Source organism: Dendronephthya gigantea, unplaced genomic scaffold, assembly GCF_004324835.1.
Source record: "Dendronephthya gigantea isolate DGI-Jeju-01 unplaced genomic scaffold, DenGig_1.0 000037F, whole genome shotgun sequence".
Lineage (NCBI taxonomy): Eukaryota > Metazoa > Cnidaria > Anthozoa > Malacalcyonacea > Nephtheidae > Dendronephthya > Dendronephthya gigantea.
In genome coordinates, this window is record NW_021163047.1 from 469,183 (window position 1) to 493,057 (window position 23,875).

The window sequence follows — 23,875 nt, forward strand, 5'->3', positions numbered from 1 at the left end:
AACAGATAAAATTATAGTGTTTAATCATAACAAAACTATTACTTAAAATAGTAATCAGCTTACGGACAGAGCTGCTTGATTATACGAGACAACACACACGTTGAATCCAGTTGCTATGTGTGTCATTTATTTCATCCTTGTGCTTCCTATATACATGCACATGTGCTCACCGGTCAAATCTGTCATAATCTAATTACAAGTTACTATAGTGCATGGTGCACTGTTACAGTCGTAATATCCCCGCGGGGATCAATTTATTTTAATTATGCAACTCTGAATATTTATTCAGCAACGGCAAAATAATTTTATAATTAGAAATGCATCATATAACTTCAACGGACCCACAAATTTAAAGCGTACGATTTTTGAAGGTTACTTTCGACATACTTGACGCCTTCTTGTGTCTCATAGCCAAAGTCCGCGTAAGTTTCGCTCCCACCAAACTTTGGTTCATTCTCTTCTGTTATTCCAATCCCATGATCTGCTCTACCGCAACTACTTCCACCTCCACCAATCATCATCACTGCACCATCCATAGCCCAATTACACCAAAATCCGATATAGTTACTACTTTGAATACCACTGCTGCAACTATACATCCCAAATCTAGTCGTGCTCTGATATAACCCGCCATATTTGATCGCACAACTACCCAGACATTTGTCGTCCGACCAAACCTCATTACGAAAGTTTCCAAAAGAAGTGATTAACTGCCGGAACGTTTTCCCTCCAAGACAACCGTTGGTTGTTTTTAACAATGCTGTATGTGTTGGATCATCACTTCGTGTTATTTTTATTTCATTTCCGTGTGTTTTCCAAAAAGCTTCAGATATCATGTCCTGGATGGATCGTAAGACGACATTTGGTCATACCAAAAACGGGCATCATTCACCCAATTTTTTCCGTCATTGTTTGAAAAACGAGCCACAAGCTTCCAAACATCAGAATGCAGTACCTATATACATAGTTAAACATTTTCATCATTGCTGGATGCTTTAGTCCCGATTGCTATCATGTAAGGCAATTAATCAAATTCTATTTCAGTGGATTCTTATAATATTTATCATAAATTCAACGACACCACAAAGGGTTGGTCCGCTATAAATGAAAGGGTTGGGGTGTAGGGGGTAGATTTTTACAAGCTTCTCTAGTATTCTCCCAACATTTCCTCATCATATATTATTATACCATAAAGTCATGCGCCCCGTTTCTGAATTTTTAAAAACTGATTAATACTGATTAAACATTTTTAGTCTGTTAGATCAACCATAGTATATTCATCGCAAAGTACTATCAATGTTAATTAGGGTGAAACATTACATAATTTGTCATGTTCATTTGTATTCTTTATAACTATAGTGCTTCATCCTAATTACCATAGTTGAACTAAACGAAGATAAATGTAAAGAACTCAGAATTGATTTTTCTAGGAATAATAATCATGGCAACACGCTAGCCCCATTACTGGTCAATGGAAAAGAACTCGAAATAGTGAACCATGCAAAGATCCTTGGACTTACAGTCAGCAGTGATCTAAAGTGGAGAGCACATGTGGAGCAAATTGTGTCGAAAGCTACCAAGAGATTATATCTGATAACACAACTTAAACGTGCAAATGTCCCTATCGAAGACATAATAATGATATATTGTGCATGTATACGGTCGATTTTGGAATACGCGTCACCTGTTTTTCACAACTCGTTGCCGGTGTACCTAAGCAACGAGATTGAGAGGGTACAAAAACGGTTTTTGAGAAGAGTATATCCGGACCACGGTTATGATGACGCTATTAACATTTCGAAGTTGGATTCATTGTTTGATCGAAGATCTGCTGCGTGTCACAAACTTTTTGAACAAGCCCAAGATAGAGATCATAAATTAAATTCGTTAGTTCCTCAGGAAAAAATTTGTAAATATTCCCTAAGACGATGTAGAAAATTCTCTCTACCTCGAATTCGAACTGATCGGTATAAGAACTCCTTCATAATCGCTAACAGTCTCGAACAATAGCCTAATTTGTTATAATTGTAAGATAATTATATATTAGATTTAGTTAAACTTATGCATGTATATACCTTTAGGTGTCTTTTATGTACATCGTATATAATTCAGTTTTTACTAACTGCAAATTACGATTATTAAATTCAATCAATCAAATCAATCAATCAATCAATCAACAAAAATCCAATATATTGGTCGAAAACAATGCGGCTACAATGTGAAGTAATAGACCTTTTTCATAATGACGTCAAACGCTTAACGCGGAAAGTCTTCGTGTAACATGAGATTTTCCACGTTTTTCGTCATTATAAGAAAGGTCTATTTAAAACAATCAAACTCGTCGCGCCTTATCATATCTAAAACGCTCCTTAAATACTACTTTTTAGAGTTATCAGAGACGCTTATTATTGAGTTACATTACAAAATAAATAAAATTCTGTACGCAAGAGTATGCGGAGGGGGGACGTGTGGTAATAAATCGTGACACATAGGTAGCAAGGAGGGGAAGGGGGTTAAAAATTATTGAAATTTTGCGTACGTACTAAAAGGATGGTCCACATTCTTTTAAACTTGTAAAGAACTGAGGTTTTGCTTCACTTACAATTCTTCCTCGCGATCACCACGTTATATAATCTTTTTATAATTAAACATATTCTTCAACCCTTCGAAATCGACAAGGGGTGTGTGTAGCAATAAGTATAGCTTAATATAAAAAAGTGCGCTTAATATAAATGTTTGAACCAAGGATGAAAACAGACTCATTGGCGGAGTAGCTATTAAGGTGGGGGGCGCATGTAATATTGACCAACTTTCATAATGAAATCGCCCACTTTTTTCACTTGATGGGGCCAACTTGGAGCCAAGGTTCGAGGATTTACAAGACCAGCTTAAAGCTATATCAATCTAGGAAGAGCCATATCTATACTTTAGAGAGCTACCAGTGCGCTTGAAAGTTGCAAATTAACGATACAACTAGACGCGTGTGAAAAATCGACGAAAGGTTATTTTGACGAAATGTGACTGTAGTAGACTTCACGATTTCAGATTTTGGAACTACGTCATAAGTTTCGTTGTTTCTAACATAAAACAAATTGAACAAAAGGGATTGCAAATTATTTTTATTCTCAAGATCTATGGTTCTATAAAGTTTTAAAGCATCCTTCTTCAACAAATACACAAAAAAGAATTGTTAAGTTTGTAAATGTGACAATAAATGTGAAAACAAACAATTAGACGAGAACGAGTTTCAGGCGCCAAATCTGGAAGAAGAAGTCATGATTTCGTACTTATTTTTGGATTTTTTTCATGCATTTCGAAAAAACTGTATCAGTGAACATAGCTCGTAAGAGTAAAATATGCAATCCTTTTCATTAAGTTGAAAGCAAGTTCTGAAATCTTTATTGAAAAGTTCCAATATATAAGTTCCGAATAGAAGTGTTTTGTCTATTTTCGGCAATTATTATACCACATTTTATGCTAATATATTGAAAAGGTTTATCTTTAATTTATTTAGAACAAATGAGGAATAACAAAAATATCTTTTTATCGGAACACACTATTTTCTCCCCCCCTGGAAAAGTGCTTTTAAGGCCAATGAGCGCGTTTTAATTTGTACAATAAAATTAATGGGCTATAAAATGAAATAATTTATTCCTTGAGGTTTAGCGTTAGCCACCGCTCAGCAAGTTTATCTTGTGCGTTACGTTACATACTACGTATACAATGCAATATTATTAACATTGCTTTTATAGCTACCTGCAAATATTCGGAATTCTTCGTCATCTCTATACAGTTTAGAAAAAAGGAAATGTTATCGAATGTTGGAAGGAAGTACCTAGGTCGGCAATAAATCTTTAGTTACTTACCATCTTTCAATTTCTCTAAGCTATCTTTCAAAATTGTTAATTTCCCATTGATCTGCGACACACCTTGCATGATCTGCGAAATTATTATCATACAAATAGATATAATTATTGTACGAAAAATTTGCAGCGCGCGGCCGGATACACCTAAATATCGGGGTTATATTTTTCTAGGGTAAAATTCACACAGTAAGAAGCGCGGGCAAAGGTTGGATTTTTTTACGATTATCCAGATTTTAGTCGAGGCTCTAGTGAACGTCAGTAGCGTCATTGCTTAGATGCGCAGGCTTAAAATCCCTAAACATCTTATGTTTAGAGATTTTAAACGTTATATCATCTAAGTTTCTTTTTCACCTTCAAAGTTTCCGACTTCTTTGTCGTCGCTAGTTATAAAATGGAAACAATAAAATTAATGTTATTTACCTGTTGGTAAACAGAAGCTTAATAATTTCGTAATATATAAGACTTACTACTTTCCGCTTTATCAACACTTTCTTTCACTGTTGTTAATTGCTGATGAATTCCCGACACAGTTTGGATGATCTAAGTTAAGAATATAACGAAAGATAAGAAAAGATATATAGGAATATTAAGAATCAGTTTGGACAACGTGCAAGTATTAACGCGTATTATATTTGTTCTTGATTTTTTCATCCTTATTATTCAGCAAAAATTAATGCGTGTTATACATATGTAGAAACAGAAAATTACATAGAAGAATTACTGGACAGAATATGGGATATAAAAATGAGTTATTTCAGCAATACGGAATCTGTAAATTATTTTAATACATATATAGCTAGATATACATATTGTATGAAGAATTTGCAGCGATGATAAACCTAAATGTCGGGGTTATATCTTTTAATAATAATCCTAAAAGGTAAGCGCGGGCGAGAGGTTGAAATTTTTTACGACTATCCAGATGTTAGTTGGTGCTGTATTGCATTAATTGAACGTCAGTAGCGTCAATGCTTAGATGCAAAGGCTTTATACTTTAAACACAATCTCATTACACCTTAAAAGTCTCCGACTTTTTCGCCGTCCCTAGGTATAAAAGGGAAATATCAAATCTTATTAAATGCCTGTTGGTAAACAGAAGCTTACGCCTGTATTCTATAAGGGCTGTTCACATGAGCACGGTTACCCGGCGAGATTTAACGAAGTGTAAAATGGACTTTGAAATATTGAAAATTTTAGGTAGAAACAGGGTCGTCGCTAGAACCTTAATTTGGGAGGTGGTGCTTATTCATATATTCGTCTTATGCCCCACTGATTTCTTTTATCAGCTATTCTTTCTACGATTGTACAAACATGAATATACACCACCTCCACTCCCAATTAATTAAGCTTCTAGCGACGGCCCTGCAAGGGAAAATTGTACTGAAAGAGATAACTCGAGTGTGACTTACTAGAGCTGGTTGTATAAAACTCTTTAACTACGATTTTGCGTTTTGCATTTCTTGGCATTACCACCTTCAAATACACACTAACGACGCTAGCTCTTATCAGCTACCCATGTAGCTACCCGGAATCGCATAAGCGTATGTAGGCTCGATTCCTGCTGAAGGACTGATAGTTGAGTCATTTTTCTCAACTGCTCCTATGGCTTGAATTGAGTTGTGTATGAATCCACTCGATATTAAGACCGTTTAAAAAACCTTCGAAATTGACTTATTGACTTTATTAAAAACGGCACTAGTTCAGCAGTTTAATTATTTATTAGGGATAAGGAAAAGGGGAAAAAGGAGAGGTGTTCTTCCAACAGGACGTATACATGCACTATACAAATATACTATATAAACTCTATTAATGGTTTAAAAATAATTAATATAATAAAAACAATTAATTAGTATATCTTCGCTTGATTTTGGTTTTGAAGCTTGAGATATTACTGGATGATTTCATTTCAGTGGAATTGTGGAAAGGATATTCAAAGCCCCAGCCCCTCTGTAGGCAAAAGCCTTTTTCATATTGTTTTTTCTAGACTTAGGTAATGCGAAATTAAATCCGCTATTTCTCGTATTGTGTGTACGTATTGAATTCATTTGGTATTGGTGAAGATTTCAGTAACATTTTGTTATTGACTTTAAATAATTCTTCGATTGCTACCTATTATCATTTATTCCATTTTAGAATGATTTAGAGTAAGTTTTTTAGCTCCCATCCAAGTTGATACTTTTTTCCAAGTCCTATTTAAGATTATCTACAATTTTATTAATATTTTCACTAGAAGTATCGATTTGACCTGAGACCATCTATTGGTGATGTCAAGCAATGCAGTAACTGTAGAATGGCATGGTCTAAATCTGTGCTGAGAACTAGTTAACAAATTTGAAGACATCAAGTAATCATAGATCTGGTTGTGTATCAGTACAAATTTTTTCCCCAGCTTTATACATTGGTGTAACTCTTGATATTTTCCAATCACATGGAAATAAGCCGATGCGAATTGATTGATTAAATTGATTGAATTGATTGCATGCAGTGAAGCAATAACGGGGGCAGGAATTTTTAAGAATTTGGCTGCAATGTTATGCCTTCGAGGCAATTAAATTTTGTAGCAATATTAAGGTTTCCAATTCCGAGATCTCTTTAAAGCAAGATAGTGGGCTATTTGAGCGGTCACACGCCACAAGATAACTTTCTGGAGTTCTATCCGTGTAAGGTAGCTATATCGTTCAATTTTATTGTTCACACAAGTCCGTAAAATACTGATTGAATGAATTCGGTATGTCAGTGGGATTTATTGTCACACCTGCCTCATTTTTTAACTTATGTATCTTGCTATCCTTACGGGATTTATTTAACAATTTATTATTTGTTTTCCAAGTTTTTTTAAAATTCCCCGAGTTACTTTGTAATTCATCTTGATATGACTGATGAACATTGACACGAATGACCAAGGTCGCCGGAAAATTAAAGTCGCCCGCACACCAGAGCAACTGGCTTAAACCAATGGCTACGAATGACTTTTTGCTAAGAACATAGCTCTAGTGTGCGCTGGCCTTAATGAAATATATTTCAATGCAATGGCTTTACTGGTTAAAAAGTAATTATCAATCAACAGGAGTATCATTTTGGGGGGCACCTGGGATGTCGGAGTGTGAGTAATGAGTTGCACTCATTGTGAAAGAGCGTTCAGTCATTGAGAGTGAGTGTGAGTGAGCTCCTACGGAGTAGAGGCGTAAGTAATTTCGTAATCTAAAACTTACTATTTTCTAGTTTCTGGACGCTTTTTTTCACTGTTGTTAATTGCTCGTAAATCTCCGACAGAGTGTGGGTGATCTAGGAATATAATGACTCAACTTTGACAACATGCCAGTTTAACACTTATTTTCATTTGTGAATGATCTTACTTAAGAACATGAACACTTATTTTAATCTGTGCATGAAATAATTAATTTACAGAATATGAGATATGAAAATTAAATGATGAGTTCTTTCTGCAATACGGAAAAACGAGCATTAGCTTTAGTATTGGATCGGACCCAAGGAATGCAGCCCCGCGAAGGAAACTAAGCATTTTAAAAGAAGAGAAAACTTCATTAATTGAAATTTCCTTTACGAACCTTCTCCTCTTCAGCAAGAGCTTTCCATGTTTCGTTTTTTCTGACATTTAAAGTTTCATTATCCATCCGATAGGCCAACAATCCAGTGACTGCCGGAATGTCCTGCAAGTTTTCCACGACAACCGCCTGAAAAATTACATCATGCTGCTCAGAGAAGAATCAATTATTTAAGTACGACCTATGAGGACAGCAGTATGGTTAGTAGAAAGTATTAGTATTGAAGTGTTTGACAGGTCATTGTAGATAACAAGAGTACAGGCGGGAGCATGAGGACAAACAGAGACACTGTTAAAGGGAACGTTTCAAGATTTTGTAGTCTAATTGAATAAGTAGAAATATAAATTTAAAGCGTATGTTCGATTACCTCAGGTATGATAAAGCGAGTGCATGAAAGCCTTCGTGGCATAATCCTAAATATCTTAATATGAAACTGCAACAAACCTTACTATCCCACTTAATTGGGCTATTAATGTGTGTTGCAGTTTCATATTTTGAAGGATCAGGCATCATGCCAATTTCGAAGAACTGCCAGACTGAATATGCTAATAATGAAGCTTTGGCGCCGCAATTGTACATTTCTCAAGTGTTGTGTCGAAGAGAAGCTGTTTTATGACGATCTTTTTCGTCCAGAAAAATCTTCGATCTGCTAGGTATTTGCTGAGCAGCAAATAAGATGAAGCTGTTTTTAAATTAATTTTACAAAATGTTCATGGCCTTATGTTTTCCAACGTTGACTTATTCCCAATTCCACCGCAAAAGTTGGTTCGATACAATCACGATTTATTCAAAGGATGCTGAATCACACGAGCAATCAATTAAATTAGGGTATTGAGAACACGGCTGATTCAGATCTAATACTTAAATAAAGAGAAGACTGAGAACTAATGCGTCATCGCTATGTATTTCCTTGAAAATTCTGGTGCCTGTTCTCTCGATCTCTTTTTTGAGAGATTATTGTTACTTTCTTCTGCCATTAAACACATGCAGTCACTTGGCTATTATTTACACTTAGAAGGATGTTCATTACGAGGCCAATTCTCTCAATGGCAGAGGCAGAGGTTAGGCGTCCTTCGCCCTCCAGTTATAAATGCCTCAGATAAACTTACCCCATCATTAATCAATGGTGCACTTCTTCCGCATCTTCCCTAAAGAGAAAGAAGTGTGACTAGTTTCAAATTTTTATTTTAAATTTGTTCCAAATAAGTCACATTTTATAACTTTGCCATTTTTCCTTACCTTGACAGGAATATTTCTCTCTCCCTCTAGTTTATACCAGGCACTGTCACCATTTTCTTCTTCACTTTTGTATTCCATACATTTTTCCCAAACTTTAAGAGGAGGATTTGATCTGACCCAGAACCAAGCTGATGCATGTTTTGTTATTGTACCACCATTTGTTGCCTCACATTCTTTGAGACAATACACATCTCTTCCACCACGTGGTCCATAACATGCACAACACTGAAATACCGTGTACCATAAATGACAATTGAGTTTGCAGTTTCACTGGAAAGCATTTCCGTAAGGATTAAAAACTGTAGTGAGTGTTTTGTTCACAAAAAAAGCACGCGTTGACCATTCAATGAACAACAAATTTCAATATTGCATGGTCAGCAAGTGCGTTTATATTTGTAAACAAAACACGAACATAAAGTCTCTAACACTTTTAATATACAATCTGAGTTCATTGATTGCTGCATTGAAGATCTAAGCTTCGCTAGCAGGCTGTCGTTTTTTGGTTTTCATGGGTTATTATTGCGATTAAACTACGATATTCATGGTTATTGCGAATAAATTATGATTCCCATGATCTGTGGCCAGGCAACAAGAAACCACGTGATTTATTTTGACCAATCGCGTGAGTAGATTTAGGCCAATGCACGAAGATTGTATACTAATTTCTTGTTGCCTATAGCGACATGCCGATCATGGGAATTATAATCTATTCGCAATAACCCATTAAAATCGTGGTTTATTGAAAAATGACAGCCTGCAACGAAGCTTGGATCTTCAATGCAGCAATCAATGAACTTAGATTGTATAATAAAAGTGTTAAAGACTTTATGTTCGTGTTTTGTTTACAAATAAATGCACTTGCTGACCATACAAGGAACGAGAAATTTCAATATTGCACTCAGCCTATGGCCTCGCGCGCGATCGTGTAATATTGAAATTTCTCGTTTATTGTGTCGTCAGCGCGTGCGTTCATTTGTCAACAAAACACTCACTACAGTCTCTAACTCTTAAATAAACCATTATTTTCATTTGCGAATAAACTATGATTCTAATGATCTGTCACGAGGCAACAAGAAACTAAGTGATTGATTTTTATCAGTCGCGTGAGTAGATTTAGGCCCGTGCACGAAGATTGTATATTAAAAAGTAATTAAAAAAAACCTCGATCGCGCCTTTATCTCCAATATTGCAGAGTGAGAATAACGCTAATTTTGTATATATTTTTTCTGTATTTTGAAATTTCATGAAAAAAAGAATTGACTGCTCGTTTCCTAAAGGTGTGATCGAAATAGCCTAACGCAATACGGCAGTCGATTCATTCCAAACTTTTCTTAGTTATTCAGGTAGTTAGTAATTTAGGTAAAAGAGCATGTTTTACATTGGCATTGGCCATAAAACATGCTCCTTTACCGATTCCGGCTCTGTTATTTCGGATCCCAATTCACAGTTTTTTATCATGCACCATTTCACATGCCTCTCCTCCAACCTCATTTATTTCACCTCATGCATGCAACATGTGGTTTACTATATATCGGCGAAACTGGAAGATCTTTAAGGGTAAGGTTTGGTGAAGACCGTAGGTCGGTCAACATCAACGATAACACCAAGCCTGTTGCCAGAAACTTTGCCTCTGGTAATCATTGTGTCACGGACATGAAAACTAGAGCCTTCGCTCCGGCACTAACGATAGCAGTAAATGATAAGAAATGCGACTCATCCACAGTCTTGGCACTCTTCATCCCTCCGGGCATAAATGAAAGACTCTCTTTCATTATTTTAAGCTACTTCACCCAGAGTAATATGACCTCTATTTCTAACGTAGGTCAGTTGGCAGTTTTCAAAATTTTTTGTTGTTCTGTAGTTGAATCCAACACATTCTTCTTTGTCTTGGCAGTGAGTGTGAAGGCAGTGGAAAGGAACCACCCTCCCCGGTAACATAATTTTGTTAATGAAAAACCAAACTTGGCCTAGGTATACCAGATAAGTCTTAACTATTTCTAGGAAAACAAAAATTCGCCAAATTCTACAAAATATCCTGCAAAACGGAAATTTTACATTTGGGACATTTTTTTGATACACCCTGTATATTGTCGATATTTTATTCCGATGCCTAGTCACCATTTTGGAGACTATTATTCTGAAAAATATGTATAATGAAGCTACGTTCAAACAAAACACAGTATTTTCTCTGCTCCACGCTTTCGAATAAACTAATTACCAGTGAGCCTTCGTCTTTTCCATATCATCATTTGAAGCAACTTCAATTCTGAAATCCAAAACAGAAACATCGCCAAACTCACTGGACCAGTGTGGATCACCAAATGGTTCAACAGTTTCATTATTTGATGGGACGCCCCATGTTACAGTGCCATTTATGTAACCAAACAATATATACCCACCACCATCTGTTGTCATGTCACAGTAGACCTGGATTGGAAAGGATATATGTAGGTAATATACTATAGTACTTGGAAACAAATGGAGGTACCTGATAGAAGTTTGTTAGTGAATCGTTTTAATCAGTGTAGCTATAAGTTCATGCATACAAGGTTTGCATGGGCGAAGGGCGTCAGATCTGCCTTTTGTTTGTCAACCTATGACGTCGAACACGAAAAGTTTAGCTGAGTTACCTTTTTTGGTTTTCCTGCATTGAAATTCACCCAATAATATCCATCTTTCGATTTTGGGTTCTTGTTTAAAATATCCAGGCAGTCGTAACCAGGATTAAAAAATTCCCCTGGCGGTTTGGAGTCTAAGACATTTTGAAATTCGAAAATTTTATCACGGGTAAAAAATAAAGTATTTTGCATCTCAATAAATTGACACTCGGTCAAAACAGTAACGGTTTATATTTTGCAGTTTTCTTTACTTACTGTCAGTCGTTTTCCAACTAAAGACTTCATCATCTTCAGTACAAACTAATATGGTGTCTTTTTTCTCTCTATCTTTTACCAATATGAGTTCGCCATGATTCGATTTTGAACAATTACCTGGATCATGATTTTTTCGGACTATCAACATCTGTAAAAAATTGCCGGCCTTTGAAATAAAAAAAACTATGGTATAATTTTATTCTTGTTGTTACAATGTAGTTTTGAGATATTTACAGTGCCTTCGTTAACGGTTAAACACAGTGACGCCAACTTCTGAAATATTAGAGTATTCTTTGATGTGGTACACGATAATTCAACAATCATTTACTTTTATATCGAGTTATCCCCATTAGCTCTTTCCCAATAAGTCTTAGGTCGCTAAATTAAAATTCTGTACTTTCTTTTCGTTTTGATTTAGGCTTTTATAATTAAACACAAAAAATACCTTTGCGTTGAACAAAGAAAGCAAGACCAGTGCTGCAGTGACAATCGGAAATTTAAGCATCTGAAAAGAAGTTATTGCATATAAGCATCATGTGAAATACTTTAGCTTGATGATGTGCTAACTCTCCTGATTTCAAACTGTTACGTAATATTCATGCTATATCAAAAATGACCAGTTACCAACTTACCATCTAACGCAATTCCAACATTTTTAGTTCAGATGAATTTAATGATATATGGTGATTCTCTGGTCACGCACCTCACAATGTTATTCTATTTTGTTAGATGGAAAATATGAAGCTTGAAGAAACAGCAATATTACATGTGTGACCAAAAAATAACCCTATATCAAAAAGTTTATATTTGCTTTTGTTATGCAAAACTTTCGAAGAAATCGCTTAGCGATTCTAAATTGCATTTATCCTACCCTAATGGCTATATATTTTATGTTTCTAAGAGTTTTGATCCAAATATGAGAGGATCAGTGAAAGCTATTTGGAAAAACGAATTTTCTGCTGTATTAAAATTTCCTAAACGTTTATTTAACCTACTGCAGTTACTAACAATGCAAATAATATTGGGAAAAGTCTACAAGAACATCAGCTCAATCAGATTGAGTTGAAAATCAGAATCTGATTTTCTTTTTAAAAAGCAATATATAGAGTTAATTCACTGATTTTGTTACAGCCAGAGTTTTGGGCTTATATGCTTTTGTGATTGTTAATCGCAGTCAAAGACGTAACTCCATGTAATTATAAACCGTAGGTCTATCAATTTGTTCAATTCAGACTGTCAGACAAAGAATGTCTCAAGTTTATTAATATGTTGAACCCTGGTCGCGCTTCTTGTATTTTTAAACTATATGAGAGTTAATTTCCTATATATTAGTATTACACTTTTTTAACTCACACCATCTGTAAAATTGTAATTCAAGGTGGTCAATCGAATTTAAGTAGGCAGTTCTCATTTTTCTCATATTTCAATGACACTGACTCTCAAGGCTTGTTTTCATTTAGCTATAATCGAAGTTGTCGTCAACATTTCAAGATGGTTGATGTATTGGAATGCTGCAGTGCAGTCAACAATTACAATTTTCATACAGAGAAATGATAATATATAGACAAATTTTCCTCAACAGTATTTCGCTTAAAATGATTTGTTCACGACAATTACGACTGAATCAAACCTAGTATGAAAACTAAATGAAAATTCCATCGCGCGGCGAAATACTAAAAGTCAAACTACTTGACCTCGCTTCAGTTTCGTAAACAATGCTTTGGTATTCTCCTCTTCAAGACGGGAATTTAGGTGGCCAAATTGTATTTCTATTGAGAAAGAATTAGAAATCAAGAGTTATGTTTGTCATAGATACTTTCTGCGAACGAGAGTAAAATTTAATACATTTTGCAGTGAATCTAGATAATTATGTTTTAGTCATAAACATGCAAGTTTATCAATGCTGAAACCTTTAGCCTGAGAAATAAAATACTAGAATCATCAGAGATGGCCGTCGTCAGCCAATGATTTCCCATAATTACGTTCGACAGTGTGTTATTATGAGAGTAAATTTTCGTCGTAAAAACAGCCAGACGATGTCGATCGTCTAATATTAGTGACATCTGACTTATATGATAAGAAAGCAAAGCTTTGGTTTGATGTCTAGGTTAGCAAAATCAAACTTACCTCCACTTCTATTAGCAGAATAAAAATGACAAAAAAACCACCAAAGATTCGAAGCAAAAACTAAGTGAAAGTGACCAGTGCGATGCTTTTGAATAATGTCTCTTAAAATTCTATATTTGCGTCATTGCAGACAGAAATTTAAAACTCTTCTAATCTCTTTATTAAAACAATCACCGTCGACGAGTGATTAATTTAGTCATCACATTGACACACGGAGTTAATTGATCCACGTTGACTGAACTTTTGTCCGTCAATACGAAAGGGTGCTTATTAATAATAAGATGAAGCTTATGGATGTATAATATAACGACTGAAAGAGTTACTTAACAATATTAAACGGATATGTTCTAATTCTATACAACATGATTGCTGCAGGTTTTATACGGAAACGTTTTAAGGAGGGTTAACATATAATTTCACTTCCAATTGAATCTGTTTCTCGTAGTATGAATGTATAGTAATTTTGCAGTGATATATAGAGTTCGTTATTATTTTAAAGTTATATAGAGAGATTATATACCGACATTATATTCTGAAAGGCTTTGGTGATGGCAGTAAAATGGTTGTCGCTATTGAATTCATTATAGATATACCAATTATGCAACAAAAAAATTAAAAGTTCGTTATCGTTGCACACGGATATCTTATTAATTTAACGTTTTGCAATGTGAAATTTCGAATTCTCTGGGCAGAGTTACCCCTCGTAAATGTATCCATGAATTCTTCGATTGAAATGGCAGAATTGATGGACTGAAGCCACTACGCACGCGAAATATTTCTCCTAGTATATTGTGGTATTGAGGAGTGAACACATTTACATATTTTAAACATTACATATTTTTGTTATGTTTATAACCTGGCGACATCACTGAGAAGTTGATTTAACAAATGTTTGGCGGCATGAAGAAAATGCCGTTTTACAGAGCAAAATTTACACTTGTATTAGCTGTGCTTAAAAAATCCTATATTTTTATCATATTTGAGCGATAAATACTTATATTTTTACATGGATCCATATGAGATTGATGTATAGAGATACAAACTTGAGAAACGTACCGTTGCCGTTTTCAAGAGTACACTCTATGTGTGCCGACCTCTGGTTGATATTCCTCGACCTCCCGTTGGCTTCCACTAAAGTCTAAATATTTTAAAATTTCCAGTTTAGGTCTCCTAATTGATGTTGTTTGACAAAGTTTAAGCTGTATGACATGGCCATTTTGAATACGAATTCTATTAACTGTGACCAACCGCTGAAAGGCATCGGGCGCATGTCCGCGCTTTATTTGATGTGTGTTATAATGCACCATCAATGTAATGCACAGGAATGGTTCAGTTAAATGAGCTTCAAACATAAGAAGTTCTTATGGTGACCGGACAGGGCCGCATAGAAGCGAGGGGAGGGGGTCATTTTGCCCCTGGCCCACAATCTGAAGGGACCCAGGACTTAAGAAAGAGCCTAAAATTAAAGCACCTTAAAAAATGTATGGCTCAGTGTATTATTCACAAACTAGTCAAAAGTACGAGTGACAGTCATTGTTATTTTATTTCTAAGATACGTTGATATTGTCAAGTTGTCCAGGGTTAGGAGGTGAAATTTTACTTGAACTGAGATGCTTTTAATGTCAGTTCGTGAACCAATAGTTGCTTTCTCAAATGATTAAAAACAATATTCGCGTCCCAAATAGACTTTAATCGCGCGAAGGGAGGTCGTACTTCGAAAATAACCTTAATTCATGAATTGTTTTACTAGAGGGTGTTGGCCAAATGGGGTTGTATTTGTGTGAGTTTGAGTAAATTGATGACAGGGCACTGCGTGTACAGTTCATTGGACTTAAGACAAACCGGAATTTTCTGTGTTGCAAACATAAAAGTGGCGTAATGAGAGTTGAAAGGATAATGAAAGGGGTTGTTTCGGTAGGTTTCGGTAATACCAATTACCAGGATGCCGGGTGGTCTTTTCTGTATAATTTTTTGAAATATTTTCGATTCAAGGTTACCTTATTTGAGATTCTCGCTAATGCCAGAGCTTTTGAACTCGCAGGCAGCCGATATTCAACATTTGAATCAAGACATATTTCTGAAGCGTTGTCCGCGGCAAAAGGAAAATTTAGACCAATAATTTTGTAAAAGTCTTTTGCACTGCTTTTTTACTGCTGTAGCGCGATAATCCATGACCAGAGCATTGAGAGGTGTAGGAAAGGTGAATTTTGGGGAAGACGCAGGATGAGGGGGGTTTAAGGGTATAATCCCTAAAGAAAATTTTAAAGTTTTAGAGTGTAGCAAAGTGCGATTTCTTGCGTTTTGGAGGTGAGATTTCAGCTTACCTGAACTATAAATAACCTAAAAATGTTTTCTGAAAGGGGACTATATACTTCCAACAACAGCTTAATTTTTATTCTTCTAGCGTTTCGTGGGCCCTTGCAACCCTTGGTCCCGTGGAAAACGTTCCCTTTGACCCCTCCCCACTGGGCGGCTCTGCCTTTACTTCAAGTTTTCAATTTCTAGATGTCCCCATCACCCTACAATTTTCTTGGGAGAAGCTTTATCTGGTTGCATCGCAGGGGTACCTTATTGGGCATCACGCTTTGATTCATAAGAGCTTGCGTTATTTATTTTGCTCCGATTGCTTATTGTAAGCTTTAAAGGCATTTACTTTTATTTATGGGCCTCGCTTTTTGGAGTGGCGTTATTTCATTTTGTTGCTATCTGGCACCACGCATGCGCAGTGACAAAACAACTGCCCAGGTCCAAATCTTGGTCAACACAATCTCCAGTAACAGGGTTTTGATGCACTGGTGCCATCGATAAGTTTCCTTTCAAGACAGTACAGAAACAGAACCCATATCCCTTTGACATTCCAAAACACATGTCTTAATAATTATCATTTATATCATATTAATTTCTATATTAATGATTGAAAAAACTTCAGACGCAGCTCCTTGGGTGTATATTGGTAAATGGACACCGCAGCGGAAATTGGCAAGGCTTTTGATAAGGAACACAAATTTGATGTATGGTTAATGTGATGTAACATAGAAATATATTTGTTCACCGACATACAGATAGAAACAAATTAGCAATTATCCGATTTGGTATTGTAAAATACGTCTCTCTGATTGACACTGCATGGGACGACATAGGTCTATAGGGCGCACAGTGCCAACCAAAAATTGGAGAAAATTATTTAGTGCCCTAGGTTATCTTCAGGCATGTCCCAGAGTTCTCTATGATAATGTACGAAGTCGCAGATTATTATTACATGTCTAACTCTGCTGACGAAAGACAATTGGGTTAAAACGTCGAGAAGTGTTTCTGTCTATTTTAGGCAAGTGTTATACCACATTTGATCGGAAGTAGTTTAAAGACGCTGCTACCACGTTGCTCGTGGTTATGTTGGAACGAACCTTAAATTATCTTTAAATTAGATCTGGCATGAGGTATTTGCTATATTCGCCATTGAAAACTTGATTGGAATTTCACACTTGGAGGAATCAGTTCAAATTTACTTTTCGCTAACTAATAAACATTAATAACAAATAAAATTATAGCGTTTAATCATAATTAAAATAATATAAAAAACAGTGATCTGCTCGATATAGCTTTAATGACGAGTTTCTATGCAGTGTTATAACATCTCCTAGTTCAATTCATTGATTTCAATTATACAACTCTGAATTTTTATTAAGCAACGAAAAATGATTTTGTAAATTAAAAATGCATTATATAACTTTAACGGACCCACAAATTTAAAGCGTATGATCTTTGAAGGTCGCTTTCGATATACCTAGCTTCTTTTGTCTCATAGCCAAAATCTGCGTAAGTGTCGCTCCCACCGAACTTTGGGTGATTCTCTTCCGTTATTCCAATCCCATGATCTGCTCTACTGCAACCACTTCCACCTCCACCAATCATCATCACTGCACCATCACCAGCATCCCAATTACACCAAAACCCGATATAGTTACTGCTTTGAATATTACCGTTGCAACTATGCATCCCAAATCCAGTCGTGCTCTGATATAACCCGCCATATTTGATCGCACAACTACCCAGACATTTGTCGTTCGACCAGACAGTTCCATTACGAAAGTTTCCAAAAGAAGTGATAAACTGACGAAATGTTTTTCCGTTGAGACAATTGTTGGTTGTTTGTAATAATGCTGTATGTGTTGGATCATCACTTCGTGTAATTTTTATGTTATTCGCAGCTGAAAGCCAAAAAGCTTTGGATATCATGTCCTCGTTCATGGAAGGATCCGTTGTACTTCCGTTAGGTGACGTTTTGTCAAACCAGTAATTGGCATCTTTCATCCAATTTTTTCCATCGTTGTTTGAAAAACGAGCCACAAGCTTCCAAACACGCAGTTCCTAAACACATAGTTAGTCCTGTTCATTATTTCTGTGGATTCTTAGTATATTTATTAGTTTTAAATTCAGCGACAACATTAATGGCTGAGCTGGCTACAACATTAAAAGGGAGGTCTAACAATAATTCCTATTAATATATAATTTAATTCCTTATTGTACATAATTAATATAAATAATATAAATAATAAATATAGATAATTGATTGATATTAAAATTGATCGAAATGGTTAGTGAGTTATTCTTCTTACAATTATATCTCGAAAGAATATATAGGTTATTAATCATAATGTTTAATAATCAGTAGTGTTTAAAGATAAAAAAGTTCTCCGCTGTTTTTCTTCTACAAAAATAAATGCTTTGGTACATTCGCGCTTTTTCACTTCTATTACCTAGCACATTGGTGCAGTCCTGTTTTTTATCTTCGGCAATAATCGATGTAAAGGGTGATTTGCTAGTTTTTCGCAATCTGTAGTTCTTTTGTCAGATTGTTTTTCAATTCCAGCTAGCTGTAGCGCTTCTGGATATGATTCAGCATATGGGAAGATAATCATGGGCTCTAGCATAGCAGACGAGTCTTTTAAATAGATTGCCACACGGGAGGGCATATTCCATCATTCGTCGATCTCGAATGGTAGATAGGTATACCGTTACAATACTTGAAGGATCGAGCAACGCTATAGCTTTACTTAAAACTCGGATTGAATAGAGTATTTTCATGCTTTTTTAGAGATATATATAGTCAACGTGGTTATTCTATTTTAAGTCGTCATCTAAATAAACTCCCAACAGTTTATAGCTTATCACTCGTTCAATTTATTTATTCCCATAATTATTATGATCCTATATAAAGTTAATAAATATTTCCTTATATTTCCCCGAGTTGACTCCTAGCAAAATGATGAATATCCATGCATTACCGCGTGCTTTAAGATACTAATAGAATTTCTTCGTATTATCTCCAAAGCTGAGGTGTCATCTACGAACTTTAATGGCGAATAGGGTTACTCCCAGGACCAAGTCTCTTCCCTCAGAGTTCCTCCTTTTAAAGTTTTCCAATCGGATAAACAACATTTAATCCTTACAGCTGGTTGTTATCCAACTCACGCAGTAGTGTAACGTCATGGCCAGAAAATTCGGACATATTTAACATTCTACTTCCGCCTAAATTTGCATACGGTGTCAAAATAAAGCTTCGTGAGTTTATAGTAAACTGTAATGTGCACAGTACTAAACGCTAAAAATACACCTTTAGGTAGGTCGATTATAATTTGCCTTAATTGCTCGTTGCAGAGCAAGTTAATCTTAATATTTTTATATAGTATTTCAAAATGTTTTATCAATATTCGTCCTGCATTTTCAAAACAAAGTTTTGGTCATTTATAACGTTGAATACCATATAAAACGAAAACCGTAATAGCGTAGAAATAAAATAAAAATGCAGAGCCGACATAAACCTTTGCCAGCAAAATATTACCTCAGGATCTTCAATATGACACGAGTTACAAGAAACAACCAGGGCAAATAGCAAAGATGCAATGATTTTCTTAAATTTTGCAAAATTTAAGAATGCGCAATATAATTTATAGTTCTGCAAACGAATAATATTTGAACAGATATGCAAATTTGCTACGGCAATCTGCATATTCCATGTCCGCAATTTCTGGCCATGAGTTTATTAGATCATACCCTTTTGAAAAATCGGCATAAAAATATTCTGGCAGCTGCATTTACACTGTCTATCGTCTCGAAAATAGCTTGTAATAAGTACAGCAAGTGGCGTATGCTTTCCGGGCATATTGTCTTTAATCAATCTTGCCTTCCAGCTGTGAGGTTAGTTTTGTCAGATTGAAACCTTTGCCGGCTAAGGTCATTTTCCAAATCTTTCGGGCGGTTTACTTTGGGAATGGGGTTAACAATAGGTGACTATTGTTAAAATATAATTTAGGTTTATAGTGGTTCAAAACTATCTGTCAGATCAACTTAAGCATATAATTTATTTTTTTTGCCAGCGCTTTAGAATCCTTATATCTATGGTGCCATTTTTGCTGAACTTCCTTTGCAGAGAGACTTTAATTTCTTTCCAACACTCGCTGGAATTAGTAAATTCCAAATTAGTAACTCTGTTCTTATAGTTTCGGTTTTTAGCCATTTTTATTTCCCATGTTTAATAAAGGCAATTTGGCGTTTATAGATCAAACTTTTAGTTTTCTTTGTTATGCATGGCTTATCTGTAGGATGCTTCTTGAATGTTATAGTCGGCAGGAAAGTGTCAAAAGCAGGATGAAGTTCTCTCATGAACATAATAAAGTTTTTTTTCAGAAGAGGCATTGTTATACACATTAATCCAATTTTTCTCTATAATCCATCTTCCCAGTGACCTTCAACCGTTGTCTCTTATATCACGTATTTTAATTTTCATTAACGATAGTTTGATTAGCATTAGCGACACTCTTTGCATGGTTTTGCAACAATGGTATAATGGTCTGGGTAATCTTATTAGGACAAACATTTTAGGCATGTTGGTGAATAACCGTCTAGAATCCCAGTTTTTCTCGTTTTAAATTTAACGACTTGCTTCTTAGGTCCTTAGTGACCTTAATTCCTATCTTTAATACCTGTTAAATAACTTTTAAGTACGGTAAATTTGACTTGCCACAGCCCCTTTTTTTCAACAATTTCTTATTAATATATATATATATATATATATATATATATATATATATATATATATATATATATATAATACTTAATTAATTATTTGATATATTTTATATTTACTTTCATGCTTAATTAGGACTATACCGTGATACCGTGCAGATAAGTAATGCTGTAATTATTGGAATTCCAATGCTCATAGACTATTGCGTAACAGACTATTGATTCACTTTGTTTTGTTTATGGAATTAAATAATAAATAACTGATATTATACAGCGTCCAAATTAGAAATTAAAAAATATAAATTGTCAATCCTACCGCTTCAACATCTTGCATCAGTATCCAATCTCCCGTTTTTGTTTCTTCTTTCTTTTTAGTAACGTAGGTCAGTTGGCAGTTTTCAAAATTTTTTGTTGTTCTGTAGTTGAATCCAACACATTCTTCTTTGTCTTGGCAGTGAGTGTGACATCCTAACATGACGTCTGAAGATGTAATATTGTGTCTTGATATTATTTCATACGAAGGCAACGAGGGACCTCCTAAATAAAATCATCAAAATTCGTTAAAAAGAATGAAAAATGTCCAATTTTCAACTTAATTTGTATGTTTTATAATTAATATGAAGTATCGAAAGGTGTTTAACGACATAACTTTTTCTGAACAAACGTGCAAAGACGACCCACCTCTTATGATCGTGTCGTAATTCGTCGGGGAACAATGGTTTGCAGAAATACTTCCAATGTCAAGGAACAGCAAGATCAAGGTTCCTGTTACAAGCATCGTTTAAATCGTCTTTTGTCCGACTTTGTAACGCAGTCTGAAACTTTTTACCAGAGATGCCAGAAAAGGAGTCGAATAGAATTGATCGAGGATAATGATGTTCGCTGTATTTAATTTGATGAAAATTTTGCAAGTTAAATTTTGTTGCCACAGCCTTGACATGTACTTACACTCATAAGTAGGGTATTTTTTCAATTAAATTTTTTGGAACCTTACTGCCTATAAAATCTTAAAATAGTACAAAATCGCCAAGCAGTATAAACGTCAAATGCTGCAGCATAACGCAAATTTCCGTTGCATAAGCTGCAAATACATGCACTGGAAATAAATTTCGTATATTCGGACATCCGTGAAATGATATAGTTATTCAGGGAGGCCATTGGGTCGTTTAAATTGCATCATTTGTCGAGGAAGCTAACGTGTATACTGATCTATGCTATCAGCTCTTTGTCAATTGTGATGATCAGAAGTTTTTTTTAAACCGAAAATATATTAACCCAACTGCTTCTCCCTCTGAATTTTTAGCACAATCCCCCCCCCCCCAATATACAGCACAATCTTAACGGGGCTTAAACAAACATACTACTTCAGCTCATGCACAGCTGCTCATCACCGTCTCTTAAAGTGGATGGTAATCATCTTTCTGAGATATTTAAAACGTATTTTATTTTTGCCTATTCTCAGAATTGCTAGCTGTCTTTTTACATGGACTATAGATTTGCGCCAAAACAAACCTAAATTTTCATTGCTTCATCCACCGTGAGATGTTTTTTTGGAATACTACTCTTACACAAGGCCATTAAGTCTTTCGAATTGCATTTATTTGATAAAGCTATAACATGCAAAGACTGATATATTATACCATCACACAACTCCTTTTCTCAAACTTAATGCAGTTTGTTCTACATAAAATGACACGACTTTTGACATAACTTCTTCTTTTATTATGCATGAACGTTACAAAATAGCTACTGAAACAGAAATATTCAAAACGACTTGCCAATTTCGTGATTACGATCTGTTAAATAAAATTTCTCAATGATGTTATACAAAACCGCAGCCTGCATGCAGTAAACGCGGTTATACAGTTATTGGCTTCAACCAACTATTCAGGCTCACATGCAGCTGCTTGTCACTTTAGGTGTGTGGTAGCTAATATCTTTGAGACATTAAAAACCGACTTCACGATATTTTTTCCGACCGTTTGCACAATTTTTATACAGTAAAAAGTTGCTGTAACATCGTTTAAAGCTTCTCTTTCGGACTTTGTAACGCAAGTCTGAAATTTTTTTGACAAACAAGACAATTAGAAATCGATCGTGAATAAATTTAATGAAGCTGTATTTCATAAATAGTGAAGCAGACGACTTAAATTTGAAAAACTGCTTCAATTTTTTTGGACCCTTCAAACTTAAAATGACTATTAAAATTTCAACGTTTGCATGAATCTTCACAAACATCAATAAAACAGTACAAAATCTTCAAGCGCTATAAACGCTGTCAAATGGTACAGTGCATGCACAAATTTGGGCTGCATAAATATGCTAGCACTGGAAATAACACTCCTCTGTTATTGTACATGTATATGTGCGTAATGATTTTGTTGGGACAAATGAAAATTCATTCATCACATAAAATAAATTTTATATATTCAGCATCCAGGTATTATTCTCTGTTTGTCTGACAAACAGTGAGAAACAACGTTGTTGTTTGAAACAAACCAAATTTTCATTTCTTGATAATATTGCGGGTACCAGAACCAAGGCAATAATCATCAGCAGGAAACAAATACTATATTTCTTCACAGCTATTGGATTGCACTAGTCGCGAAAGTTAACATAATAACTGCCATATGCTATCAGATGTTTTTCAAATTGAAATGAAGTTCTGTCTAAAGCGAAACTATATAATATGCACCAAAAAACCTCAGAATTTTACGGCAAAATCTTACCGCAAAAAAGAGCCATATAAAAAATGGGAAATGATACGAAATTTTTAAAACTACAACTTACCCCCAAAAGTGTCATGAACTGATCTGTTCAATAAAATATCTCCAAGACGGTATACATAACAAAAGATGCACGTGAAGCTATAAGTAGCACGCTGTAGTATAGAAGTCAGCTTGAACAAATGAACCAATTCAGCTTATAGCTGTTTGAGCAGCACGAACAAATTTAAATACATAACAAAAGACGTAGCTATAAGTATGACGCAGTTCGTCGCTGAAGTATAGACGTCAGCTTGAACAAATAAACTAATTAGGCTTAAAACTGTTTGAGTAAGCACGAATAAATTTAAATTTATAACAAATGACGCAGCTATAACTAGTTATTAACATTCACCGAAGGCGTTAAACGAACGTAAATTCAGTTATGTATAAATTTTTATGTATAGACGTCA

General features: G+C 35.1%; 2 protein-coding genes across 2 annotated transcripts in view; both read right to left on the reverse strand.

The window, feature by feature from the left end:
• Window positions 1–12,051, reverse strand: part of LOC114526201 — an 86,788-nt gene extending 74,737 nt beyond the window's left edge. The window contains exon 1 of the mRNA XM_028547717.1: window positions 11,990–12,051. The gene's annotated coding sequence lies outside the window, so the exon portion shown is untranslated. The remainder of the gene's footprint in view (window positions 1–11,989) is intronic.
• A 5,348-nt stretch (window positions 12,052–17,399) lies between these two features.
• On the reverse strand, window positions 17,400–23,664 carry LOC114526203. Its single transcript, XM_028547720.1, has 4 exons — window positions 23,488–23,664; window positions 21,379–21,579; window positions 21,014–21,234; window positions 17,400–18,039 (listed from the first exon to the last, which is right to left on the reverse strand). Exons 2-4 carry the CDS (start codon window positions 21,473–21,475, stop codon window positions 17,401–17,403), a joined length of 957 nt encoding a protein of 318 aa, XP_028403521.1. The 5' UTR covers window positions 21,476–21,579; window positions 23,488–23,664; the 3' UTR covers window position 17,400.
• Between the last annotated feature and the right edge of the window lie 211 nt (window positions 23,665–23,875).